Source organism: Chelon labrosus (assembly GCF_963514085.1).
Source record: "Chelon labrosus genome assembly, chromosome: 3".
NCBI classification, from domain to species: domain Eukaryota; kingdom Metazoa; phylum Chordata; class Actinopteri; order Mugiliformes; family Mugilidae; genus Chelon; species Chelon labrosus.
This window is the reverse complement of record NC_140339.1, coordinates 13683033-13709769: the sequence shown is the minus strand read 5'-3', so window position 1 is coordinate 13709769 and position 26737 is coordinate 13683033. Positions and strand designations below refer to the sequence as shown.

General features: G+C 41.0%; 2 protein-coding genes across 3 annotated transcripts in view; one reads left to right on the top strand and one right to left on the bottom strand.

The window, feature by feature from the left end:
• Positions 1-7313, top strand: part of samd4a (sterile alpha motif domain containing 4A) — a 50786-nt gene extending 43473 nt beyond the window's left edge. The window contains exon 14 of one of the 2 annotated variants that reach the window (XM_084541234.1): positions 1140-7313. In XM_084541234.1, the coding sequence (XP_084397360.1) occupies positions 1140-1149 (10 nt within the window). In that variant the 3' untranslated portion in view covers positions 1150-7313. The remainder of the gene's footprint in view (positions 1-1139) is intronic. The other variant, XM_084541235.1, reaches the window with a different exon arrangement.
• A 1503-nt stretch (positions 7314-8816) lies between these two features.
• On the bottom strand, positions 8817-26001 carry gch1 (GTP cyclohydrolase 1). Its single transcript, XM_084574942.1, has 6 exons — positions 25559-26001; positions 19064-19173; positions 14320-14375; positions 12784-12815; positions 12155-12239; positions 8817-10990 (listed from the first exon to the last, which is right to left on the bottom strand). Exons 1-6 carry the CDS (start codon positions 25917-25919, stop codon positions 10864-10866), a joined length of 771 nt encoding a protein of 256 aa, XP_084431068.1. The 5' UTR covers positions 25920-26001; the 3' UTR covers positions 8817-10863.
• Between the last annotated feature and the right edge of the window lie 736 nt (positions 26002-26737).

The following is a 26737-nucleotide window of genomic DNA, read 5'->3' as shown; positions in this document are numbered from 1 at the left end:
CTCTATCAGTATTTTGACAGATGTGTTGTTCTCTCACCATGACAGTGTGGGCCGGGGCCCCTCACTGTTCACCAAGTCAGTAAGGCTTTTAGGCCTTCAGTTCATGGCTCAGTAAGATCATTGCTACGCTTCAAATGAGATAAAACTGTGTTCATACAGCGCTTATAAGACTAGATAACAACTAGTCGTAGTAGACAGGAGAATTACACTTTTTTATTGTCCTTCAAAGCAGTCGAAAAACTCATAAATCAAAACTCGGAGCAGGTTTTGTAGATTAGCTAACAGACGTAAATGATTAAGGCTGCTTTTAAAGACAGGCTCTGATAGTCACTTGGTCAGCTCTGTTTGGCTCACATGTAACAGTCATATAGGTCTTTGCACACCTTTTATTATTCCATATTTTTTTCTGTTTTCAAATATTGTCATGTCTTATATACTTATGCCTATATTACTGATATATTGACTTACTTGTTTATTTTCTTATATCGATATATATTCTTATATTGACTTATATGTTTTAATATTCTCCTATATATTCTCAGGATGACTCATATATTCCTATCGCTTTATATTTTTATAGACGGAAACTGACTCATGTTCCAGCATGCAGTGCAGCAGATAGGGACTTGACTGTTCAGATTTATTTCCTCGTAATTCATTCCACATCTGTGCCAACTCTTACGTTAGATTTATAGTTCTTTGCTGTATCTACGCTGTAGCCTGAGGTTCACCTCCCCAGAAGTGTAATGACACTTTGTGGAGATGCAGACGGCAACGACTGTGATAGGTCTGAAATGCAAGTCGTCGTCGTCTCTCCGCGCAGAAGATTCTCCCTCGTTCCTTCTCCTATGCACAATCTACTTAGACATCTCCTCTCTATTCTGTGCTGTATTGACTTCAGTAAATGTAACTGTTCAACATGATCCATTGAGTTTAAATCGCCGGTGTTTAAAGTACACAGAGAAACTAAACCCAGCTGACAAGCTTTTTAGCGGCGAAAGATGCCTGCAGAGCAGCACGCAGGTTTAAGTTTCATCAGTTTAGCCGCCTGCAGGAGAATAAATCTTATCTTGTCCTGTAGATGCTGATAAGGTTGTTGCTAAGTTAAACACTGATGCCCTTTTTTCTTCTCTCCCCAGATGGTGCTGACCGCACATCAACGATATGAAATGAGGATATGAGTGAGAGCAACAGGATAGCGGAGGTTCATGAGGCTCTCTCACCGTATGTCACCTCGAGGTCACCAGCTCTCCCGCCCCCTCGCTCTGTAGCCAATGGTAGAGCTCAGCCAAAGGACCGGGCGGGATCCAAGAAACACAAGATAGGCGATCATCAAACAGCTAACACAAGCTATCACACTGGCACCGTCCATCGGGTTGAAAAACACACTTCCTGCTCCGCCAGCATGCTCACAGTCACCTATGTCTGGGTGAGGAGAGAGAAAAGCGTTGAACATGGCTTGGACAGTGTGTGAACAGCGCCCCCCCCTTGCATGGGGGAGTCCAGAAGCAGCACTGCTGTCCGCCCCAGCAGAGGGAGACACTGGCCTGTGGATCAGGGCTCAGTGAGACTGAGGCCCTGTCCCTCTCCAACACCGTCTGATCCCCGCACATCGACCACAGCTAGTGGCATCTTTTAAATCCATAACAGTACCTCAGACCCCAAAAGAAGACGAGACCACGAGGATGCAGAAGGAAGTTTGGGATTTCCTTTACTGTTTTCAGTGAAGATTGAGTGTCAGTAAGGATGCTCGTAGAGTTCGGGAAGCCCTCCTGCTCAGAATTGGGTGGCAAAAAAAAGCATTTATTTGTATTGTATGTATTTATTGTTTACAAAATGATGCTACTTTCAGAGGGTACAGAAACATGTATGAATTTCAGGTATGACGTATGTAATATTCTGTAAAGCCTTGGTCTCTACAAGCTTTACATCCCATGAGTAGCCATCACACTAGTTTACAACTAATGTGCATATTCTTTATATCAGCAGACAAAAAGAGGGAGATGGAGATAGAACAGGGATAAGAAGAAGAAGAAGAAGTGTATGTGAAGAAGGACACAGAAAGTAGCAGAAGAGAGAACAGAGCTGAAGTGATAGAGGAAAGGAAAGCGTATGTTTAAAGGAGACAGGCGACAGAGGCAGGACCTTTGATCGGCTGAAAACAACGGAGGAAGATGATGTCATGTCTAATCATGCTGTGAGTGTTCATGTGAATGAGTGTAAGAGGAAGTGAAGCTTAGCCACATATTTTTTTTGTCTGTAGCATGTACTGTATGAACTTGTTTAAAGAGCCTTTTGTGGCTCCAGATTAAAAATGTAGATTTTATAAATGTAAACGGAAGATAAATACATCGGTGGGATCGGTCTGCATGTTCAGATACTGGGCTTAGTTATTTTTCTAAAGCAGGGTGATATGCTTAAGCTGCATGTTAACTGCTAAATATCTTTGTTGGGGCGAAAGCAAGATTGGAAAATGAGGAATGGACGAGATTGCAGAAGAAACGGGATGTGGATCTGGGTTCCACTCAGACTGAGTGAATTGCAACATTGGAGAAATCACATAGTGTCAATCCATGAAGGGTAGTTTTCCCAGAGGTTGTCTCATTAGTGCTTACCTCCACCTGCTGGCCAAACGCAGTCACGGCAGGACAGTCGCTGAAGCCCACGGACACACAGGTACACTGATGCCGCTGGGTTAGTCGTGGCTGCAGGATGCCTGTGTGTCTTGGTCTTCCGTCTGCTCAGTCAGCGCAGGCCTATATGGAATTTATTTGTGTTTTTTTCATTTTGAATCTCATGGTTATTCTGTGTCTTAATATTTATCCTCATTGTATTTGTGTCTGGAATAGAGACATTATAAGAATAAGTTTATATTGAAATAAGCTGGTTTGGTAACTCCCCTCTGTGTGGTTTTCAACCGAGCACACGAGTCCTGACCCTGAACGATGAGGGTTGTTGTTTTTATTGTTTGTTTAGTTTCTTCATTAGTTTTTTGCAATTCTATAGTACTTCAGTTGTATCCTGCACTTGATGATAATGTGAGACACTAAAATCAGATTCTTCAAACCTTGGAGAACAATGGTGCGCTTTGGCGTTTGATCAGGCGCAGCAGATTGAAGAGATGAGACTCGCTCTCGACTGTAGAGCTACTGTATCAGTGGACAGACAAAAGTGGAGCATCGCGGCCACAACAGGTGGAAACGTTGAATCCTGATGCTTCTCATTGACATTTAATGACATGTCTGTGTGAGGGTGGGTGTTGGAGTTGAAAATACTCTCTTCCCGTGTCAAGTCTGCCCAGGCTAAAGGATCATAACGGTGTTTATGCATGTTTTAGTTTATTTACTTTGATTTGCACACGTTTTTTCCAACCTTCCAGTTTCCATTGTTTTTTTTGGGGTGATATTAAACTTCCTTAAAGTTAACCCATCACAGAGCTTAAGATTTATTCTTATTTGCAACATTATCCATGCAGCTAATCATTTAAATATACATAAATATGTATAAAATATTTAAAATTAGTTAAAGGAAAAAAGAATACTCAATATAGTTTTTGCAAGAAATGGAACGAGCAAATGTTTGGCAACCTTTTTATAGACAATGTCAGAGTAGTTGCAGATTAATAAATTAATGAACTTACTACTTACTAAAGCTTTGGACATTAATTTAGTCAAAGTAAGTGCAGGCTTGATGTAGTTTCTGTTACCACTGGCAGGTTTGGAAAAACATAATATCAACACTACAAGGTTCTTAAAGTAAGAGGCAGCAGCGATGCGTTCAGCGTCAGACTCGTATTAAAAGAACAAAAACATGCATAAATTCTGTTGTGGCGCCTGTTTGGTTTGTCTTGGTTGAATGTGGCTTCACATCCAGTGGATCTGTGCACACGGCCAGCACAGATGAAGTGTCTCAGTGTTTAAGTGTGTGTGCTTTCTGCTCTTTGTCTGTAAGAGTAACTCAGACACGTATGTGAACAAATATTCCACCAAAGTGTAGAAGTGCCGTTTTAATCCTGAGTGGGAAACCAGATGTTGAACATTTCAGAATCAACATCAGGGTCTTGGCATGTTCAGCAAACTCTTTGAGTGTCATTGCCATTTGAATCAGTACTTAAAGTAGAAACAATTATTTATTCTTTTTGCATAATTTTTGCAGAGGTGATGCTGATCATTTAGGTGTATTATTATTTAAAGTACCATATGTATTAACATGTTATGGCTGGTGACCATACGTACATCTCAAATATTAACATAGTTATTGTTTACTATTTTTCTCTGTTTTTGTTTTTGTTGCCGTTGAACTATATTCGTGTTTGTGTCGATCAGTGTCATTTATTTTATTGTTTTTCCGTTTGAAGTTTCTCTGTTGGAGCTGCTCTCCGTCACAGAAGCATCAGTTCATGTTCACTTCATCCTGAACTTGGTGCCGTTGGTGTCTCACCACCCGACTCCTGGTTTTGGCAGAGGCTTCTAGGTTTCTGTGTGTGCTGCTTCACAGGACAAGGTCAGCATCGTTCTATCATTTTCTTAATTTAAATAGATCCCATGAAAAGACATTAATTCCCTTCCGCATCACTTCTTACTAAAGCTCACTTTAAACAGCTGCCCACTAGTTCTGGAGACTGCTTTCAGCTGTGGATTAATACACGTCTGTTGCACTACAGTTTGTGGCATTGAGTCAAAATAAACTACAGTGTGTATGTTAACAGTGATGAAGGAGCATGTCTGGACAACAGTGGAGCTTCAGATAGATCTGGATTTCTTTAGGAGTAGTTCCTTGCTGGTTTTTCACGGGATTTTTTTATATTAAGAATCAGATCGGCAGTCATTAATGTAATCAAAGGGATTTTTACAGTGTTCTTTATGACTTTCATGTTGCTGTGCCATTTGATAAAAGGTGTTTATAAAGGTGTTCTGGGTTTGTTTGGATTTTTTTTTTTTTTTACAAAAAACAAACAAACCCAGAACAAACTAAATGTATAAAGCCCCATAAGGGATGGAGTGAGGAAATAAAATATACACTATGTGAGATCTCAAGGAAGAGAGACTGAAAGATCTTAAAAAGCTTTTGCAAGAGCCCAAGACAAAATGTCTTCCCAGGTTTTAAGAAACATTTGCAAAATCTTAAGAAACTTTAATCTGAGATCTTAAGTAACCGTTTTTGCGTTTTTCATTGTGGTCCATTTACTCCCAAGTCAGTTAAGCAACACGTGAACGTACACACCTTTGAGACTGGCCTCAAATACAGAGACATTAAATCAGTGCTTGGCTGTAGATTCATGAGGAATCAGCTGGGAGTAGATTGACCTAAAAAAAAAAAGGTTTTTCCTCAAGATCTTAGGAAAGTCCATCTTTTTTTCCCTCTTCTTCTGACGTTCTGTTCCCGTTCTCCTTTTTTTGTCATATTTTCTGTTCGTACTGATCAGCAGTATTGAAATAAGGTCGTGGGATTCATGTAGGTGACAGAACAAACTTCCATGATTTGTATTTAGAAGCTTCCAGGTTCTGCTCAGCCTTGGTTTCATGCAGCACCTCCGGGTCAAAGAGTCCCACCTCTGTGACGGGGCAGCGAAGTCAGGATCATTACACATCTCTTCAAACCAAATGCTTTGTTTTAAAAAGAAAAAAGAGAAAAAAGAAATGAAAAAAAAAAAGTTTTAAATGCATATCAGCTCAGTGGAGTACTTCTAACGCTGTATACACTGCAGTATTAACAGTTAGAGGATGCCTTGATATTCCAAAAACGTTTAAAGTTCTTTAAGACGAGACATATATGCTGTTTTGTATCTTTTATTTCTGCAGTTTAGTCAGTTTGGGATGCCAAGACCTTTTGTTTTGTTTTTGTAAATTTTAGCAGCATCCGTTGTGTAACACAGTGTTACCGCTTGACTGTGCTCCTTTTACTTCATTTAGTTTTATTTTATCAAAGAGCCGATGTCCTGTATTGACTGCAGGCTTACGTATATATTTGACAAAAGAATATTGTATGTTTAATAATAAAAAAAAAAAAAACACAAAACGGACATAAAATTGCAGAAAACGCAGAAAAAAGCAAAGAAGAAAACTGAAAAAAAAAAGTGTAATTTATATTTTAAAACTGCATGCACAAGGCTGGGAAAGTCATATTTAGAATAACAAATGGCAGTGCCTTTTTTTTTTTTTTGTACTCAGACATTTACCCCTGATGTAAATGGTTTTATATGGACGTTAATAAAACTATAATGGGACAGGATGAAAGTACCGACAGCTTCAATCGGGCCACGTTCACACTTCAGCCGAGAGTGTTTAGATTAAACACCTTCACTATTTGCTTATATGATCCATGGATGTCTTTAAATGCAATTAGATAATTAATTATTTCCGAATCATGATTGATATTCTTGGAGGAAAAGCACCTTTATTTTAATGTCAGTTTGGCTGCAGCTTCCACAAATTCCCACAAATTAGTCCTAGTTTGGCCAAATCAGTTTAAAAAAAATGATCTGTTCATTTGACAGTTAATTTCTTAATTATTCATAAAGGGAAATAAGATTTATTACAGTTTCCCAGAAATACTCAAATGTTCACTCCTTAAATCTGAATTATTTGCATCTTTTGTCTGCAAACCTTGTATCGACACCTGTAGTGTACTGGATCAATCCTATGTCCTACAGCAAATTAATGCTGGAGCCAAACTGTAAAATTAAGAGATTCCTCTCTATATAAGTCTCATTCTTCTGGACATTTCAGAAAATTTGAGTTTGAATCATTTTTCGGAGGCGTGCAAAGTGTGAACGTGAACTCGTCTGTTGTCGTCGTCGTTTCTGTGCTCTGTAGGTACTTCTTAATGCTGACATGAAGTCATGAATTATCCTGAACAAAAAAAATAAAAATAAAAAATGTGTGAATGGCTGTGTGTATGTGTGTGTGGGAGTGAGAGAGTGAACACATTCAAAGTGTTTTTGAATGTGTCTTCTTGTACTTTTGTCACGATGTACCAGAATGCTGTGACTTGGCATGCCCCCGTTATACATTAAAAAAATAAACAACAAAAAAACTGCAGTTCCCCCACTGTGTCTGTGTTATAAACTGTTCACTGACACTTTTGTTCTTTTTAGTTCAAAATGTATTGTTTTTAATTCTATAATGTCACGTATAATTAGATTTCTAGTGTCTTAGTCTGTTAACTTCTGTTAGCTTGTAGCCGCCACTGTGCTAGCATCTTTAATTCAGTTAAATGAGGCGGCAACCCGACCTAGCATGCTAAGAAGTTTGATGTGGACCATAAAGCATGAACAGCAGCACTTGACATATGTTGGTTAATTTGGAGTTGGCGTAGCTGCATTTTGAATCTAAAACTGTTTCTCTTAAAAGACTTTCACCAGCCTGGTGTGTTAACAGAATCCGTATCAGAGCGCTAGTCTGGGCACATTTCAAATCGATGCAAAGAAAGAAAGTCGGAGCCATTTAGTTGCAAACAAATTCAACTCCTGCCCAAACTATTTAACTGGCACTGGCGGATCTTTGCAAGAGAGTAGCCTACTCAGTTCCCAACGGAGTGACTCCAGACCAACTTTCACTGCAGCTGCTAAAGCTAACAGAGGTATCTCTATACACTTGAATTTATTTATCTTCTGCTTGTTTCACACAAGGGTTTCCTAGGCAACCACAGGATGTAAAGACAAAGTGTTGGGTTTGTCCTGCAGAGTGTATCTCTGTGACGTTGACCAATTTCATTTGTCAAGATGTCTCTCTAAATTTGAGCTTCTGTATTTATTTCTGCTCATCTCACACGTCTCAACTAAATATCATTATCTCTTTATTATTATTATTATTATTATTATTATTAATAATAACTAATAACTACACTGTAAGAAATGAAGCCCTCTGGATTGGCTGACTTACTTTCTGTCTTTGTTGACCACCAGGGGGCAGCAAAGTCGAACTTCAGTTGCAGCATTAGCCTTTATTTTAGTAACAGGTATAGTATATGATGCATGTGGTTTGGTATTCATTGAGGCTTCAGTGAATGTAAGTAACTGGCCAGGAAATGTTAGTAGACGGTTTGCTTTAGAGTTAAATTAAACTGAACACTTTTGAAGTTAATATCACCTTGAATTCAGTTTAATGCCCTTTTTATGGTGGAAAAGTCTAAGCTATAAGAGATACAGTAATTAATCTTTAACTGGTTTAATGAATATCACAATAAAGTTTATCGTGATATGTTACAGTATGTATTTCTTACTTTGCAAGTCTCTATAAAGAAAAATAAAACCTAAAATAAATAAATAAATAAAAAACCTTGAGAAAAAAAGAATGTAAAATCTTAAAAGAAAGAAATATAAAACCTAAAAAGAAAGAATCTGTAAATGAAAGTCACACATGTGATGTTACAAAACTGATCTGCTGAGTCATTCCTCTGTCAGGCGTCCAGACCATGAGCAGCTCCTCACACTGGGCCCAGGGCCAGGTTAACCCTGTCAGTGGCCCCGGGGGCTAAAATGAGCTGTGGGCCCCACTTTGTCTGTTTCCACTTTAGGCCGTATATTGGTTTTCCTCATTTTTCTCTCTCACAGAGTTTTGAGCTCATTGTGTGGAGGTTCAAACAGTGAGTGTCAGCCACAAAAATGTTCTTGGTTTAAAGGCAGCTCTAACTTTTCAACAAGTTTCTCTCTAAAATTATTTTACATTTTGATGTTGAGGAGTTTTAACAACCCATCATCTTTAAGCCTCTGCGGGACTAGACAACGTAGCCTACACACGTAATCTACGCCGGTGCGAGCCAGTTAAACTTGTGCCCTCGTCAGCCTGCATCGCTCTGTAAAAACATCATCCAAACACTAGTTGGCGCTGTGTCCTTTTGCCTTGCCAGTCGGGTTCATTTTTGTGTCTGCTTCCTGCTTCACTTTCAACAATGGTGACTGAAACCTCCTCAGTTAACCTTTACTCGATGTGTTCCATCTTTATTGATCCAAAAAAATCAATTAAAAAATTACAGAGATGGAGAAGCAGCCGGAAATACTAAAGTGGAAACACGCTACTACCAAGCGGACCAATCACAGCTCTAGCGGTCTGCGTTACCATGACATGTAGTTATATTTCTGGGGAGGTGTACTTCGGGCTACAGCGTTAGGGTCTGGGCTGTCACCGTAGCTACGGTGTCAAATTGACGCAGAAGTCTGTGAAGGTTGTCAGTCGCCCAGGTCATGGTATATTCAATGAAACAAGATGAAACAAGGACAACTGGACTTTAACAGACATTTTTGAGACTATTGTGTTGCTTAAGTACGAGTGAGACCGTGTCATCAAACTGCGCTTTTTTTACTTGTATTTTATTTGACTCAACAGTGATGTTTGAGAGCGCGTGGCATGTTCATGTATGACCGGATGAAGCCGTATGACCAGGCTTGGTAAGGTTGATTAAAAGCTGAATAAAACTGTTTAAAAAGGTAAGTTTGGACAACAAGAGTGTAAAAGAGCAGTAAAGGAAGAAAAGGGAGAGAAAGAAAGTGGATGAGAAGATGAAGAAGAAGGAGGACAGGAGGAAAGTGTAGAAGAAGAAGGAGGTGGAGAAGAAGACAAAGAAGAATAAGAGAAAGAAAAAGGAGTGGAAGATGAGACGTGATGTGCTTTTAAACACACGTGTCAGTCACGTGCGCCGTGAATAAACAGGCAGTCGAGGGCGTCACGTAGAGATTTATTTTCTTTGATTAAAAAGTCTCTGAATGAAACACAGTACATGAAGTGACAGGCCGTCATTCTCAACAAGGCCACAAAAAACAACACATTTGTTAGCGCTCATCTTCACTCTGACACACACACACAAACACACACACACACAACTCCAGTTAAAACCTCCCAAAATCTGTTTGTACATTATGGTGCATTGAAATGCAAAAAAAAAAAAAATGAAATAAAATAAAGTTGCTACAAGAGTAAACACAAAGTCACTGAACACTCAGTTTCCTCAAACTCTTCATCAGCTGGGATGAAGAGTGTAAAGACAACACACACACACATTTCCTTTGCCTCTCATGGAAATGTAAATTTGTTTGTTGGGTTTTTAGTTATTTTTTTTAATTATTATTATTTATTTTGGCACGTAAAAGCAGATCTTTGTACAGGATCTTAAAAAATAATGTATAATTTTCCCCTCGCATGACTTGAAAGAAACTACTTAATGAAAAGCTGAAAAGGAAATACTAACGTCTGAGGTTTCTGAGGTCTGATGGAGTCTTAAAGTTCTGCACGTCGCAAAAACATTGATCGAAAACCAGCGCGGAAAGAATTTAAACAGATGAAAACCAGTGTTGACGCTGCTGCTGATAAAACAGAGGAGGATACATCAGAAATAAATGAACCAAAGTCTTCAGATTACTAAAGATTTTAAATGTGAAACTGATGAATTCTGAAAAACAAATCTAACTTTTGGCAATTTTGCTTCATTAGTCGCATAAATAACAGAAAGCTGAAATCTTGATGTCACGTTTCTGTGTTATTTGAGAGACATTCTACATAAAAGACGTTGAAATGTTAAAGGATCGATTAAAGTTGCTTTTCAGTCTTGTTTCTTGAGGCCGGAGTCTGGTGTTTGATTAACCACACACACACACACAACACATGTTGGATGAAAGATTAAAGTCTGTCCACTGGTTTGAAAGTAAACAACATATCAGTCAACGTCCTGAAATCACCGAGGTAACGCTGCGCTTTATCTGCACGTTACGACGACGGACAACACAGTAAACACTCTGCCTTTGGTGAGATGGAAACACGCACACACTCATGCACACACAGAGACACAGGTGGCACGACACATGGGCCGTGCAGTTGGAGGTAACCCCAGGCAACAGGAGGAGGAAGAGGAGGAAGAGGAGGAGTTTCCTCAGCTCCTGATGAGTGTCAGAAACTCGTCGCGGGTTTTCGGATCTTCCCTGAAAACTCCCAACATGGTGCTGGTGACGGTTTTGCTGTTCATCTTCTGAACTCCTCGCATCACCATGCACATGTGGCTGCGGAGAGAAAAACAGCGACGTAGGACTAAACTCTCATCTCCTGTTTGCAAATCAAACGTCACAGACCACATTTGGAGGTGGTCTGATTTGTCCGCGGTAGTGTGAACACGCTATGAGTCCTGGGTCACGTTAAAGATCAACCTACTGAACAGGGGTGCTCTCGTGTAAGCAGAGTTTTGCCTCATTCATTTAGAAAAGCAAAAAGCACCGTAAGTGATGTCTGATTTGGAATAAAGTCAACACATGAAACAGGAATCATTAAGGTCAACGCATGTAACATTGAAGACATACATGAAAGACATATTCAGTTTTAGAAAAGATTAAATACACACTACGGAAACTTTTCATGTGGTTAAACACTCGGCTTCTTTGTCCACATTTAATTGGAGGAGCCACGTTTCAAAGGTACGGTCAGAGCAACTTGACAAATGCCTTAACTGCTGTTAGCTGTTGGATCTTTAAAGTTATTTCGCTGTCAATATCTTTTACAACAGACGTGATCTCACACTCTAAACAGTTCACTTCTCTAATGGCAGCCATTTTATTGTGAACAAATCCAACTCCACGGCGCCCAAGATGACGCGTTTGGCTGCTGTTACTCTTCTGACCGTCACCACATAAAGCCCGCTCAAACGGTTTTGATAGGTCCAACAGATCAACAGGTCAGTTTCCAACAGACAGACTCCAGACTCTTGTTTAGGTTAATTTCATCACTTCTGTTTCTGTTCTCATACTTTATTTCGCTAAGCTGATATTTCTGGCGCACTTGTTACGTTGCAGCATCATTAGCTAAATCGGCAGAACAGTCAGGCAACCTTACTGGCAAATGTCTGCCACCACAATCTGCCATGTGAAAATAAATTTTGTTCTATGCAAAGAAGAAGAACATTTTGTTCTATGTCAGCTGACTGATTAACCTACCTTTTCAGTCCCTTGGAAAATTACATTAAAACTGTATTTAAAGCCTAAATATACACTTCAGGTCATGACTATGATATAGTACTCGAGCCGTAACGCTGTCTGTGTTGACAGTTCTGTTAATTAAATGAGCACAAGAAAAGAGGGTGAGTTGAGAAGGAGAGAAAAGCAAACGAAGGTGACTAAAATGAGATGTTTTTTTTTGTTTGTTTTGCCTTTTTTTGGTGGACATAGTGTACGTACGTTGCCTCGATGACGACTCCGACTCCGGTGGGGTGCAGAGCCTCTGTGATCGCCACAGCAATTTGTTTGGTCAACCTCTCCTGAACTATGGACGCGCAACACAAACACGATCAAACAGTCAGTGATCAAGGACAGTGTTGTATAAGCATTCAGATCCTTCAGTTTCGTAAAGGTTCCAGCATCACAGTGTAAAAATACCAATATCATCCTGCACTCAAAGTCCTACTTAATTATTAGTGTGGCTGTTTTATTTACTCTTCATTTTCATGGAGCAATTTGATTGGCCCAGCAGATCTTTGCAGGTGCACGATCAGTTCCAAACAGAGCGACTCCAGACCAAGTTTCCCATATAAAAGATTCGTAGGCGGGGAGGTTGGTCTGGTTTCAAGGCTAGACTTTCACTGCAGCTGCTAAAGCTAACAATAGCAAAAAGGACTTGTAACTATAACATGTAACTATTACATAACAAATCAACATTATATAACTCTTTATCTATTAACTACTCTTGTACTTTAATCGCATGTGTTTTTATGAAAACTCCAGAGCTACAAACGCCAACAGTTTGAGAAACTATAGTGAAGTAAGGAGCACTACATCCCCCTCCCTTTACACTTAATTTTCTGTGGTACCTTGTAGTCGGCGGCTGTAGATTTCAACGATCCTGAGGAGAAGAGAAAGAGTCAGTGCATCCTTTAATTCATTCAACTGAATAAAGAGAGAGACGACAACTAATGATCAGCGTATAAATGGATTCAAGTTTATGTTTCTCCCTAACAGGTTTCCTAAAAGACGAGCAAATCGTGGCTTTTAACTGAACTATAAAGCATAAGACATATCTAAACACTATACAGTAGTAATGTAATGCTATGAAACGTATATATAAGAGTTTGAAAGCACAATAATAATAACAGTAGTAATATAAGTGATGTAGGATAATGTTATACAGTAGAAACACTTCTGGTTTTAAAGGGTCGGCTTTTGAAGTCATTGACCAAAACTTTGCTCTTGAACACACCGCAAAGACTACAGCCAAGATCATTTTTTATCATTTTATCATCAGTTGAACATTCAGCTAACATAACGTCTTCGCTGGATGAGTGGAGGGAGAACATTTGGTAAAATACTCTGAGATTTTAGCTACAGCTTCCGCTTTCCCTTTCCATGCTGCCTTTCCTTTTCCATGTGCCCTCTCAGTCCTCCCGCTAACCGTTTGGTCTTGTGGCATTTGTGAGGTGAATCAGGTCAAATTTGTCCGAAGTGGTTTTGCTCACAGAGAAGTTCAGCAGGTTGAAGGGGAAGACCGGGTTTAATTTTTGAGGATTGAGCTGCAGCTGCTTCTAAATGACAGACATCTGTATTGGTTTATTTTGGTGACTTCCAAATGGAGTTGGGTTTATCCCGTCCATACGACTGAGCTAGGTTTATGAGCAAACATTTAAAAAGATGGTGGAAGGTAGTCACTGACTCCTTTCTTGTCCCTCAGACACTTGTAGACCAACTGATCAGCATGACTGAGGAGAGGCCAGCTCTGTACGATGGTTCTTCCTATTTCTATTATGAAGAGTTTTTTCCTTTTGCTTCCTGTTCCTGCACTGTGAGGTGTTGCTGCTTGCAGGTTGTTTTGGCTTCTTTAAAATCACAAAAACATCTGTTGTCTTCCATAGCTCCTCGTGAATTTCACACCTAATCAACTTTGGTCTGTTAGCCTAAGCTAACCAGGGTAGTCGTGGTGATGATACGAAGGAAGCGTAGTCCTACACACAAACCCTTTCAGGTTTCAAATCAAAACCCGAATAGGTCCTCTACTGATTTTAAAACCAAGTACTGGTTTATTTCTTTGCTTACGGTGTCATTTGTTTAATATTTTTTGTTTACTGTCACACCATAATTTTTAATTAGTGCCCCCCAGTGTGTAACAAATGCTACAAAAAAGCCACAGTTTACAAGGAAGAGCCTCTTTTCTGTCTTAAAACTGTGAATGGTTTAGCTGTTGTCATCTCAGCTCAGGAGGGTGAGTGTCCAGTACTGGTTTAGTAAGGGGTGTTAGTAGGATAAGCCCAAAGGTATTGGGGTCAGTGGGATCAGATTCTACCCTTGTACACACACAAGTTTTATTAATCAGCTTAAACACACACACACACTCTTATGAGAGTAAATTCTCTCACCTGGCCAGTTTGCTGAGTCCCAGGACTCTCTTGTTGGGGAGGTAACCGATGTGAACCTGCACAAAGTGAAAATACACGTTAAGTCTGCTCTCGTACGTGATGTCAATGACACCAGCTCAGCTAAAATGTAACACAGGGTGAGGCGCCTCATTCATATCAAAACACTGATTTCTCTAAAAAATAAATAATATAACTCATCTGTTTAAATTATATCAAGGCTTAAAGGTATTAATTATTAGGGGGGCGGACTGGCTGGTCATCACTACTCTGACCACCTCTTTGACCATTTTTGAATTAGATAGGAGTTATGGTGCGTTCACACTACAGGCAACAGAAGTGACAACTCGGTCAGCGTTGCCAGCGACATTGACGCTAAGTTGCCACTGGATTGTCACTCAAGCGCTTCAAAAATACATGACAAGCAAGTCTAGTTTCATGTTGTGCGTCTCATCTGTCACTTAGCATCAAGTGTTTGACGTCATTTCGCCAGCTTCCTTAGAAAATCTCTCACTGCCAGTTTGACCACACCAGTAGGGGTAGTCAGGCACTGGCAAGATGTCAACAGCTGGAGAACAACTGCTCTTCAGGAAACGTGTTTCACGTCATGTCGGCCATCCTCCCAAACCCATAAAAATAAAAACTCTTTATGCCTTTACTTTACGAGTAATAGTTGAGGCAGAAAATGGATTATATTGACAACCGCCCTGATGCAATCTGTAGTTGGAAATGCTCTGGTGTTGTGACTTAATCACTGAGCTGCATGAACCAGCTGCATCATGACCATCAGGCATCACACAAAGACCATAAGGATGGAAACAAAAGCCTAACACAAGAGCAGAGCAGAGAATGTGACGTACTGGGGAGGAAGCATTGGAGTCATCCGCTGGAGAATCACCGCCGTGGACGGCCGCAGGCTTTAATTCTCTTACACACAAACACACAAACGTGCGCTCCACTCAAATGTCAGACGCAATTTGTGAACGAGACGAGAGAAAGGGCAGCGGCAACAAGCGTGCAGAGATCTCTTCCTCCTCTTTCAGTTCTTTTCTCTACCTCCATCTCTGCTGCAGCGCCCTGATAAACAGACATCAAACAGGCTGACTGCTTTCCCACTTATCTGCTTATTTGTATTTACTGCCACTTGCTGCAAGTAAAGGGAATGGAAAGAAAAAAAATCAGGGTTACAGCAGCCGATGCATAACATAATTATTATTTTTAACTTATTTAGACATGTTTAGTTCGTTGCTTTGGCTCCAATAAAACCGCTGTAAACTGTACTGCAGAGTCCTTCAGTCTGCTAGTGGCACAAAGATATGAATTAATGTGGTTTAAAGTTCAAAGATTTTCATTAACTTGCCAAATTATTTAACAAAAATTATAACTGAGATTACGGCCCACTGATGAAATAACATAGAAGCCCTAACATTTACAAAAATTCAGAACTGGGTGTCTGTGGAGACAGTCCCGCTCATGTCGACCAGAGATGCCGTTAATGCTGTTAACTCTTTTAACGTGAAATTAACACACGTAGGTATGTTCTGTCATCATGACAACTACCAGATCGTAGCTTAGGAAATGAGGAAGTGAGCAAAGCAACGGTAACGCTCTGGAAAGCAAGTGGAATCTAAAGTGTGGTTGTAGTAAGTAATTTTGCCCTGCGAAGGGAAGCACTGTGCCCTGTAGCATCAAAACTGCCAAAATCCCAAAATAAGCAGAAGCAGAAAGCAAGCCATAGTAGATAAAGATTGTCGCAGTTTCTCAACCACTGCAGCCTGCACGTCACATGAAGTCATGTTTGTCCGTCGTGGTGTAACACTGGCTCTGTCCCAGCTGACTGTCAACCTTATCTCTTCACCAGGAAAACAAATAATACATCAAAAATACATCTGGGCTGCACTTTGTGACGGTACTATTTATGTGACAGTTCAGATGCATCTAGTTAAAAACCAAAATACTCAGTGTATTGAGTATCTTTAAAGCAAAAAGGTCCAAGAAGGCAGAATACACTGCTTTACTATTGGACTGGTGCGCCGAATAAAGTGTAGACTAATTTCTAGACAAGTCTTACCACACTAACAGATGGAGACACTCTGGATGTGTTGTTTTATTAATGTCGTCCATTCACGATTTCTCAATCTGATAATACAATGAATTTTAACACTTGTGGATTTGAAGACAGAGAGAGACTGCTGAGTTAGAAAATATATCTCAAAATCCTCAATATCAGAGACATCTATTAACAATATTACCATCAAAATACACTTAAATATAAAAATAATTATTTTGTGTATTATTGATTTATTGAGGTGTTTAAATTTGAATCCCTTGTGAGAATCAATACGTTTGAGTCCAATAAATGGATAAAAAGATGCATTAATTAACACTTTTAGAGCATAAAACCTTGCTCTGTGCTGCATGTATATATATATTTGTACGTTATTTGCCGGATATTGTTGATATTAATCGGGGACAGGAACCACACAGACTCCAAAAACCTCCTAATCCACCACAACGTCCCCGCCCTGCCTTTCTTCTTATTCTTCTTTTAATAAATCTTCCGCAAAGATTGACACCTCAACAGCCTGTTTCAACAGCAATTAGATTACACTGAAGACCAGGTGACAGATGTTTTTTATTTTTATTTTTGGAAAGTACGTTCCCTGAATAGTTAATATGACTGCAGAGCGAACCAGAGCCTGCTATAAAGTGCTCTTGTGCAACAGACACTGCTTATCAAACAGCCATCGGTTGACAGAGGAGGACGGATAAAGAGGGGACACTGCTGCCGGTGACGAACGGGGGTGGACGGGGGAGGTTTAGCGTTTAGGCTTAGGGACACGATCACAGCAACACGAGAGGCGTGGGGGTAAGTGTTTGTGTGATTCACTGCTGTCATCAGAGCCCATTTACACCGGTGGAAAAGCATCAGCTGCCAGCCCCTATTGTCTTAAACGACATGCACCTGCAGGGGAAGATGGAGGATAAAGAGAAGCAGAGGAGAGGGACAAAAAAAAAAACAACAACAGGCAAAAAGAGGGAAGAGGCCGATCAGGCTTTAGTGGAGAGTAATGATGTCAAAGGGAATAAAAACAGATCTCAGCTAATCTGATTGTTTCTCATGTTCTCTGTTGTTCAGAGCGACGGCCTCCAGACAAGCGTCAGAGAGAGAAATGGTCTCTGAGATACACATCAGCTCGCATGTTTTGATGTTTAGGACGGGTTTAATTATTTAAAAAATATACTCAAAAGAGTACAATGGTTGTTTACTGTCGATATGAACAACGCAGACACAGCATATTTGTGCATTTGCAGGCAATTACTTTCTTCTGTAGCAACTTTAAGGTCCTCTTTTTTTAATGCTTAATAACTTCTCATGTAAGCTTGGAAGCATTTATTTGGATTGAATGAGGCGTCATCTTGCAACACATCTCACACACAGCAAGCGACAAAAGCGGTTGCTGGGTCGGTGTGGCTAGCTACGTTATCTCCAAGTTGCTGTTAAAGTGTTGCTCGCTGTGAAACAAATGCATATGATTGGTTGGGACGCCTCGTATTGCCGACTTCCGTTAAAAATATATTGCGGCTTGTGTGGTGAACGTAGCGTAAATTGTGAGAACACCTAGCATCTGCAACACACCTAGGCTAACAGTTAGCAAGCTAGCAAGTGGGTACCTTAATACGGGGCGTTAAAGCCGTTGGGAATGTCAACATTTTCCTCAGACATGGTATCAAATTTAAACACTATACAACTAAATCTGAATATGTTAACTTACCATTCACCTCCAGTGTTTCTGAAAACAGCAGTAAACACGTCACAGCTCAGGAACTCTGACCTTTTAGCTTGTTGCTCTTTTGATGCTAGCGTGAACGCAGCATAAGTTGTGATAAGACCAGTGGTAGTCAGCTCTTAGCTAAACTAAATTTTGTGTCATGGTTCTGCGTTTTGATTTCTTGTGTTCATGTTTTGAGTTTCGTTCATGTTTCATGTTTTTCATTTTCCTGTTTTATTTTATTAAGTTCTTGGTTTCCTGTCTTGTGTCCCTTCCTGTATCTTCCCGCCTTTGTGATTGTCTTCCCCGTCTTGATTGGTTTCACCTGTTTCTCGTCACCTTCCTGTCCTGTGATTTCCCACCTGTGTAATTGTCTGCCCCGCCCTGATTGTTTTCACCTGTGTCTCCTCTGCCCTTGTGTGTATATATAGTCCTGCCTTTCCCTTTGTCCTCTGTCACGTCACACTGTTTTCCACTGTTTCTCTGTGTATCCTGCGTTTTCTAGCTCTGGCCTTGTCATGTTACATTCTTGTCTTTTTGAAGGTTTTGGTTTTTGTTTTTGGACCTCCTGCCTTATGCAGCACTTTGTGTTTCCTTTTGTTTGATTAAATTCGTTTTCCTCTACTTCTGCCTCATCGCCTGTTGTCCAGCATTTGGGTCCTACCTCACCCCGAAAAAACATAACATTTTGTTTTATCGTTGTTATTTGCACATGAAAAATATAATTTTGCAGCATCTAATATTTCTGTTTGTTACCCAGCATAATTTGATAAAACGGCAGCTACGTTTGAGAAGCTAGCTTACGTGAACAGAAGCTATATTCTTAAGTTTGGACCTCGTTTCATAAGATTTGTTGGTTAACTTCACTCAAAATCCCATTTCAGTCAATCAAATTGTAAATGGATGAATTTTATGGACTTCAGTATTGATCTCTGATGTGTGTGTGTGTGTGTGTGTGTGTGTGATCCTCTCACCCTGCCGAAGATGGGCACCAGATGATGCTCACACATGGAGAACATGTCAATGTCTTTGACGATCACCATCTCATCATGGTCTTCATCAAAGATGGCGTCGTTCAGCACGTCTGTGGAGGGAAAAGGAAATTAAATGAGACTTTTTTTTTTCCAAATTCAATGACCAATTTCTGTATTCAACTTTTTAGTCTTAGTCTACAGTTCTCTGTAGAAAAACTGACATGGACAGATGGAGCTCAAACAACCCGGTTCACCTCGACCTGTTCCCCGCTCTATCACAGGCCTCTGAATTTCTCTTTGGAAAACACGGCCGTCTAATTATAGCTCTGCGTTCATACACTCCTTCCTGCTGTTGCTTTTTGCAATTTTCTGTTGCCGGTGTTCAATAAACTGCTTTATCTGTTTGTGACGACGCAGACGGCTCTCGCTCTCACTGCAGCAGTTTTTTAATTTCCTGACCGGCTATCTGTTGAGCGAACAAGGAGGGTGAGGTCACCAAAACAACAGAACAGGCCGACTTGTTGCTTCAGGTTTTGCAGCTTATTTCATGACAGTGTGTAAACATGTGGTCTGTGTGTTTGATCGTGATGCAGTAACAGTTCATCATGAAGGATTTTTCTTTTCATTTGAGTTTTGTCTCAATCTTATTGCTGATTTTTGATGGATTTTCCTCTTCAGATGAGGCACCGTGAGCCCAGTAGCTTTGATTTATCTGATGTTCATTCATTTTTGCTCCATTTACTGTGATAAATCTTCCAACTGATGGATCTGATAGCAGCTGTTCCTGACTGCAGGGCAGCTGATGACTCATGCTGACAATAAATGTTAGTCGCTATCTTACAGATCTACAAACTGCAAGACATATTTAAAAAAAGAAAGTCTAATTTACAGTTATGCTAACAAGATTCAAGATTTCTTTATTGTCAATTTCTCAATACGTTCACAACATACAGAAAAATCAAAAAAACGTTTCTCTCTTTTTCACATAATAATAAAAAGAAAAACCTAAATAAACCTAAAGTGAATGAAATTGCCAGTTTAACAAAGCCGCAGATACAATGGTGCTTTGAGCTGAATGCTAATGGAACGATGCTTAAATGTTCACAACGAGTAGAACACAGAGTTCGGCTTTAATGTCAAAAATAAAATTCTGGTATAATTCTAACAGTTGTTAACACCCTTGTTTAGCAGGTTAACATGCTACCACTTTACTAGTTGGTGCTGAACACAAAGCACGAGTACACCAGATGAAACACAAAGTTATGACATTAATTCTTTATTTAGTAAATTGGAGCGACACCAGTCAGTCAATCAATCGATTTGAATTACTGACAGAAAAACAACTTGAAAATCGTTATTTTTCATACAACAGTACAAGCATCTCGCTCGGGTTTCACACAGTTTTCACACAAAACAAAACTTGTGAACTTATAGACAAACAATTGATTAGGATATTATTTGATAAAATAATCTGCAGATCACCTTGTCATCATGCTTACATATATTCTACTGAGAAACAAGATCATGTGAGATGAAGTACATGCAGTTTGCTTGGGTGGGTGGCAAGCAAGTACTGGAAGTGCTAAAGGAAAACTGAAGCGCAAAAGCCTTTAGACCAGGGGTGTCAAACTGATCCGTGAAAGGGCCACTGTGGCTGCAGGTTTTCATTCCCACCATGCAGCACCCATGCAGTGGGTGTGGCTGGCAAGTTTTTGTTCCAATAAAGCAAGAGGACACCTGAAATGACTGCGTGAAGGCAGTTCAGTTGATTGATTGAGCCAAGTCAGGTGTGCTGCTGCATGGTGGGAATGAAAACCTGCAGCCACAGCGGCCCTTTCACGAATCACTTTGACACCTGTGCTTTAGACTGATTGAACTGCCTGTACCTTGTTTTCTACCAATGTGGTAGGTTGGATAAGGGAACAGTGTGACCTTGTTTTGCAACAGAACATGACAAGGGATCTCCAGAGTCAACAGGATTGATGAATTAATCTAAAAACCTTCATAAGGCTTCGTATTATACTTGTTGAGATGTTCCAGTCTGAGACAACCAATGCAGACCATCCATAGACACATCCTTAAAGGATACTGTTGGAACAACCGAAGCAGGTCTGAGGTGAGGGTGGTGTTGCTTTCAATTGTGGTGTCTTTAAGAATTTCATCTATTTGTTGTTGGAGTTCCTGGACGCAGTTTGCCCTCTGGTTTGCACTGTGGTAATCCTGTTTGAAACTTGTATAATCTAGTAGAAAGTAAAGCCTGACGTTGTAGCGGCTGTTATTGCCAACTTAATGATGTGGGAAAACAGCAACGCCAGGATGAAGCACAACAGGAGCGACTTTGAGGTCTGTGTTCGAGCTAATTCTGAATTAGCAGTTCCCGTTCGCAGTGTGCTCATGGATGCAGAGACAACTATGCCCGGATTACTTTTAAGTTTAAAGAAACCCTGATGATTTTTTAAAGCATCTTTTTGACAGATTTTGATGTTTTCTTTGACACAAACCAGATCGGTCAATGGAAATAGATTAAAATCTTCTGCTGCAGCATCGTCCCCATGTCTCAGCAATCAGGTCGGTGTGTGCGACGTTCGTTAGTGGCAGGAATGACGAGCGAAACTATGGAAATAGAGCCCATTCTAGTGCAATTATTACCTACATTTCACTCCACCCACCTTCTTATCACAGCTCCTTTCACCAACAAAAGCTGCACCTCACACACAAACACACACACAAGCACACTCCCTGCAGAAAGATAACATTAGTCAACCTTAAGTAGATAAAGGGCAGCTGGTGAGGACGACGGCCGGCTTGGACGCCCTGGGTGACAGAAAGACAAGGCGGCTATCAGGTAATGACAGTGTGTTACTCATCATCAGTGCTTGCATTCAACAGCGCTGCGTTCTTTGTGTTTGTATGAACACATGTTGACATGTATGAAGCAGGAAGTGGTGACTGAGTAAACAAAAACACGTCTCCTTCTCATGCATACATTCTCCTCTTTGGAAAAGTTTTACGCCAGCTCTACATCCCATAATATTCAGTTCATGGCGTTTTCATATCTGAGAAATCTCAGGAAATTGTGTTTCTGTTTAATTTAAAAAAGGCTTTTATTGACTACTGACTCTGAAGCCTCCCTGACGCACTCGCTCTGCTGCATTCTGGTTGGAGGAGGCTACACAGGCTTGTCGTCGCCAGGCGACCAGGCGAACAGCTGGTGATCAGCAGTCAGTCCTTCAAACAGACGTTGGGTGCTGTGCTAGCTGAAAGCACGAACTAGCGTGGTGTTTGGAAACGCTGAAGACGTGTCATCAGTTCAGAAGCGAAGACGCCGTTTGGGATTTCCAGAAGAACGGACGTGAAGCTCAGTGTGGTGCCTGTGGTCGTCGCCATCTTGGCAGTCCACCTAGCTCCTGAGGTGGAGCGTGAAGAAGGTGACTGATAACCTAGGCTGTCAGCTAGCAACCTGCAAGGACACTGACCTGCCACCCAAAGCAGCCACGTCCTTAATCATGCATAATTTCTGGTATAAAATACGATCGTTTATTCACCCATATAACTTTTGTGTCATTTGTAGTCGTTCGGGAGATAATTTGCTACTGCTATGGTTCGTCCACAACCTCTGAATCGGAAAAATATTCAGCCATTTTGCAAAACACTAGCAGTAGCAAATTACAGGTAAACAAGCCGACCGTCGCGGGTGCACACGGCGCTAAGAGATGACATCATCCAGGTCAGAAGACATCATCCGGGGTCTGTAGGTCAGTCTGCAGACCCCAGATGATGATAACAGGTAACTCCGGACTCAACGGGGAATAGTAATAGCGTATCATTACAAAATATTGGCGAAATAAACGAGTTTCGCAGCAGATAATGCGTTATTTAGAGGCTGCGTTTCGGTGCCCCAGTCACTCCCACTATGTGGATATATCTCCCGAACGACTACAAATGACACAAAAGTTATATGGGGGAGTAAATGATATAATTTAAACAGGTCACTTTAAAAAAATATTTCTCCCCCATACAGCTGTTGTGAAAGGTTTAATTAGCTTCAGAGACTAAAACTGTTTTTTCCACCTGTCGGTAAACATGTTTATTTCTGCTTTAAAGTTGGATATTTTAACATGGAGGTCTATGGAAACTCACTCACATTTGGAGTCAGCCTCTACTGGCCATTTGAGGAACTGCAGATTGATAGATATGTCTGCTTCTGTTGCTGCTGCTTTCTAAAATTTCACAACAACAAAAAAGGAGATTTTCAGCTTTATTTGTGTGAAAACTTTTGCTTTTTGACCAAACAAAAAATTGACTACACCACCTTCCTCACAATCATCTGACAAACAATTAAGAAAGACAACAGCTGCATCTTTCAATTTCTTAACCAAACAGAAACCAGTGCTCCTGTGACGTTACAAATCAAAGGTCCTGTTTAATCGCTGCATAACTTTTCCTCCGTACAGCTGTGTTGGTCATGTGCTCACCAACAAGAGGATTTTAAGCTCAGTTTGCGCAGAAAGCTGGACCCGTGACCTGCACACACACACACACACACGTGAACACACTGATCAAACAGTGCAACACTTCCCTCAAAAAGCTATAACTCTCCACAAACACGCAACGCTCGGCTCCCTGCTTCAGTCTACATGTGTTTTTTGTGTTCTCTGCTTTCCAACAAGTCAGAGGGGAGGCTCCTGTAGCAGCCAATCAACAGTGAGATGCAGCACTGTCACCACCTGAACAACGCGCATGTAAACCGTCATTATCTGCACTGCCCGGAGCTATAGAAGACCTGGATGTAGGTGCAACTGCGTCACACAAATGTGCAGAATATGGATTAAAAACATTTCTTGTCACTGGTGCCCTCACATTTTTCCCATTCCTTCCTTTAGCTTCACAACATACTCAATGACCCCCACACCCCCAGCCCTCCCAAACTACCTCCAGATGGAGTTCTGGGAGAAGGGGGCAGATCCACAACTTAAAGACACTCCAGCTCTAGTGTAAAGAAGCCTGACGGCGCACTTCTACCTACCTCCAGGTGCTGAATGTGATGCAGGAACATCCTCTCTCTGGGAGAGGCTCATGCGCCACAGGGCCGGCCGGTTTGGCTGGATCAAACGCCAGATAAACCAGAAACCCGTTTTTTATGTGCCGTTTGATGTGATTACACTTGATCAGACACGTGATGGCATGCAGGAAAAGCGTCTTTGTCTTTACTTTGATGTTTTTAGCTGAATCGGCTGAGGGCCAGCTGCTCAGAATAAAATGTTCATAATCACAAATTGTTCAAACCTCAAAGTAGGATTCCAAAATCAGATATAACCCGGGCTGCTACTAGTGATCCTTCATGCATTCATCTGGTTAATCATTTGGCAATAAACCACAAAAGGTTAGGACAACCTCAAGCCCAGAGCGACATCTTCAAGTCCATCGATTTATCGATTAGTGAACAGGAAGCTGGATGTTACGGGTTACACTTTCAATAAATAAAAGTGGAAACACAAAGCATAAAGCTGCATTAATATCAAGGTTTAAATGGCTTCTTTTAGTTTGTATCATTTTAATTTGAAAAGTAATACTTCAAAATAAAATACGTCTGGGTTTGTATAGCAACATTTACCTGCACATATCTGGAACCCAGTAATCAACTATATATATATAACAAAGCATTACTAATAATAATACAGAGTACTTTTTCCTTGTGTATATTTATTTTTACTTTGACTAAGAACCAGAAATGTACAGAAGCAGAAGCAGGAAGTTTCTCAGAATGGAAATACTCAAATAAAGCACAAATATTTTAAGCATTTGGACACTCTGGCATCCTTGGAGTAACCTATGTTTTGACATGAAAGTCGGCGAATGTAGGAGAGAAGGATGTTTTTCAGTGATTTGGGAGGAAAAGGAATACGGTTTTACAAAGTAATATGCCTCAACATCTGGCTGCATCTGGAGGTGTCACTCCAGAGGCATCCAAACCTAGTTTTAATTTCCTTTTTGTGTAATTTGTTTGATGATTGCAAGTAAACTGCAGCTCCAGCTCTGTACACATTTACCCAATAAGACAGCGTACAGAAGTTCAGTTCAAGATCCTGTTCAATTAAAAACATGCATGCATGGAAAATGTACGGAGAAGTGTCAACAGTAAATCAGTATGCACCACAATGAACCTCTGCTCCATGTAAATCAACTTATTACATTATTACTGACTGATTACTGTACATTTTGGATTTTATTGAACTATACATGCTGATGGATGAACGGAATTAAGTCTAAAGTAGACTAAGAGGGAAATACTCGAGTATTAAAACCTAAAAACTGAATTAAATGTACTTCACTTTCTGCTCCTTGATTAGAAAACTCAAATTCAAACTTTAAACTCATAGATGTGCAGCAGCTCTCCTCTGTAAATCCAGCAGTGTGTTTCTGGAGCTGTCCGACCTGCCACCTGTTGGACAAATCCCAGCCGCCTCTGAGCGGCTTTGTGGATTTAAAACTCACCGATAATTTTCTCCTGGTAGCCCTTGGTGAAGAACTGCATGGCGGTGGCGGCTCTCCAGGGAGTCTTCAGGAGTCCCTGCCGCTGCGGGTCCTCCCCGAGCCCCCGCAGGATGGTGGTGTAGGCTGCGGCCAGGGACGGCAGGCTCATCTCGTTGTCCTCCACGCTCCTGGTGCGCTCCTCCTTCCAGCTCTCCATCACCGAGGCGCACTGCCGGTGCGACCCGGACTCCGCTCCGGGGGCCTGGGGAGCGGTGCTCCGCCCGGATCCGCCCGCCGGCCGCTTCACCACACCGTCAAAGTGTCCGTTGAGCACGGAGCCGCTGTCCCCGCTGTCCTTCTGCGTCTGTTTGGAGTGATCCATCACTTCTTCTTCTTCTTCTTCTTCTTCTTCTGTCTGACACTTGTTGATCGGGGTTGCCTGACGGTCTCCGGGTTTTCCAGCTCAAGTCCTCCCGCAGCTTCAGCATCATCACACTTTATAAGAGCAGGATAATCCAGGGAGCGCTCCTATTGGCTGACAGGGCCCGGGGGGCGTGGTCTCTTTCCATTTGACTCACACATGTTGCTGCAGGGAGTTCAGTAGTTGTAGATAGAGGCAAAGGGCCCTTAAGGGGACTAAAGCTGTAACTTTGTCTGCACTCCTTAAGCAAATATTTTGTTGTATCTTTGTTGTGATTTTGTCTCTCTTTTGTCGGTTCTTGTCCATTTCATTTGTTTAAGTATCTTTGCTTTATTTCAACATGGCTCTGAGGGCCCAGGATGCCTGTGAGGTAAAGGATTAACGCTATGGCACCTACTGTACATTAACAAGGCCTCTGTGCTTTTTGTACTTTTCTATCGGCTGTGGAGCATCAAATCTGACTGAAATATAACAGAAGAAGAAAGAGAACGAAGATAAAGAGGATGAGTGGGAGGACTGATTCATTCATTCATTCATCTTCTGTAACCGCTTGTCCTGTGAAGGGCCGCGGGGTCTGCTGAAGCCCATCCCAGCTGTCATTGGGTGAGAGGTGAGGTACACCCTGGACAGGTCTCCAGTCTATCGCAGGGCTAACACAAAGAGACAGACAACCATTCACACGCACACCTACGGCCAATTTAGAATCATCAATTAACCTAATGAGCATGTCTTTGGATGGTGGGAGGAACCCGGAGTAAACGGAGAGAACCCACGCATAC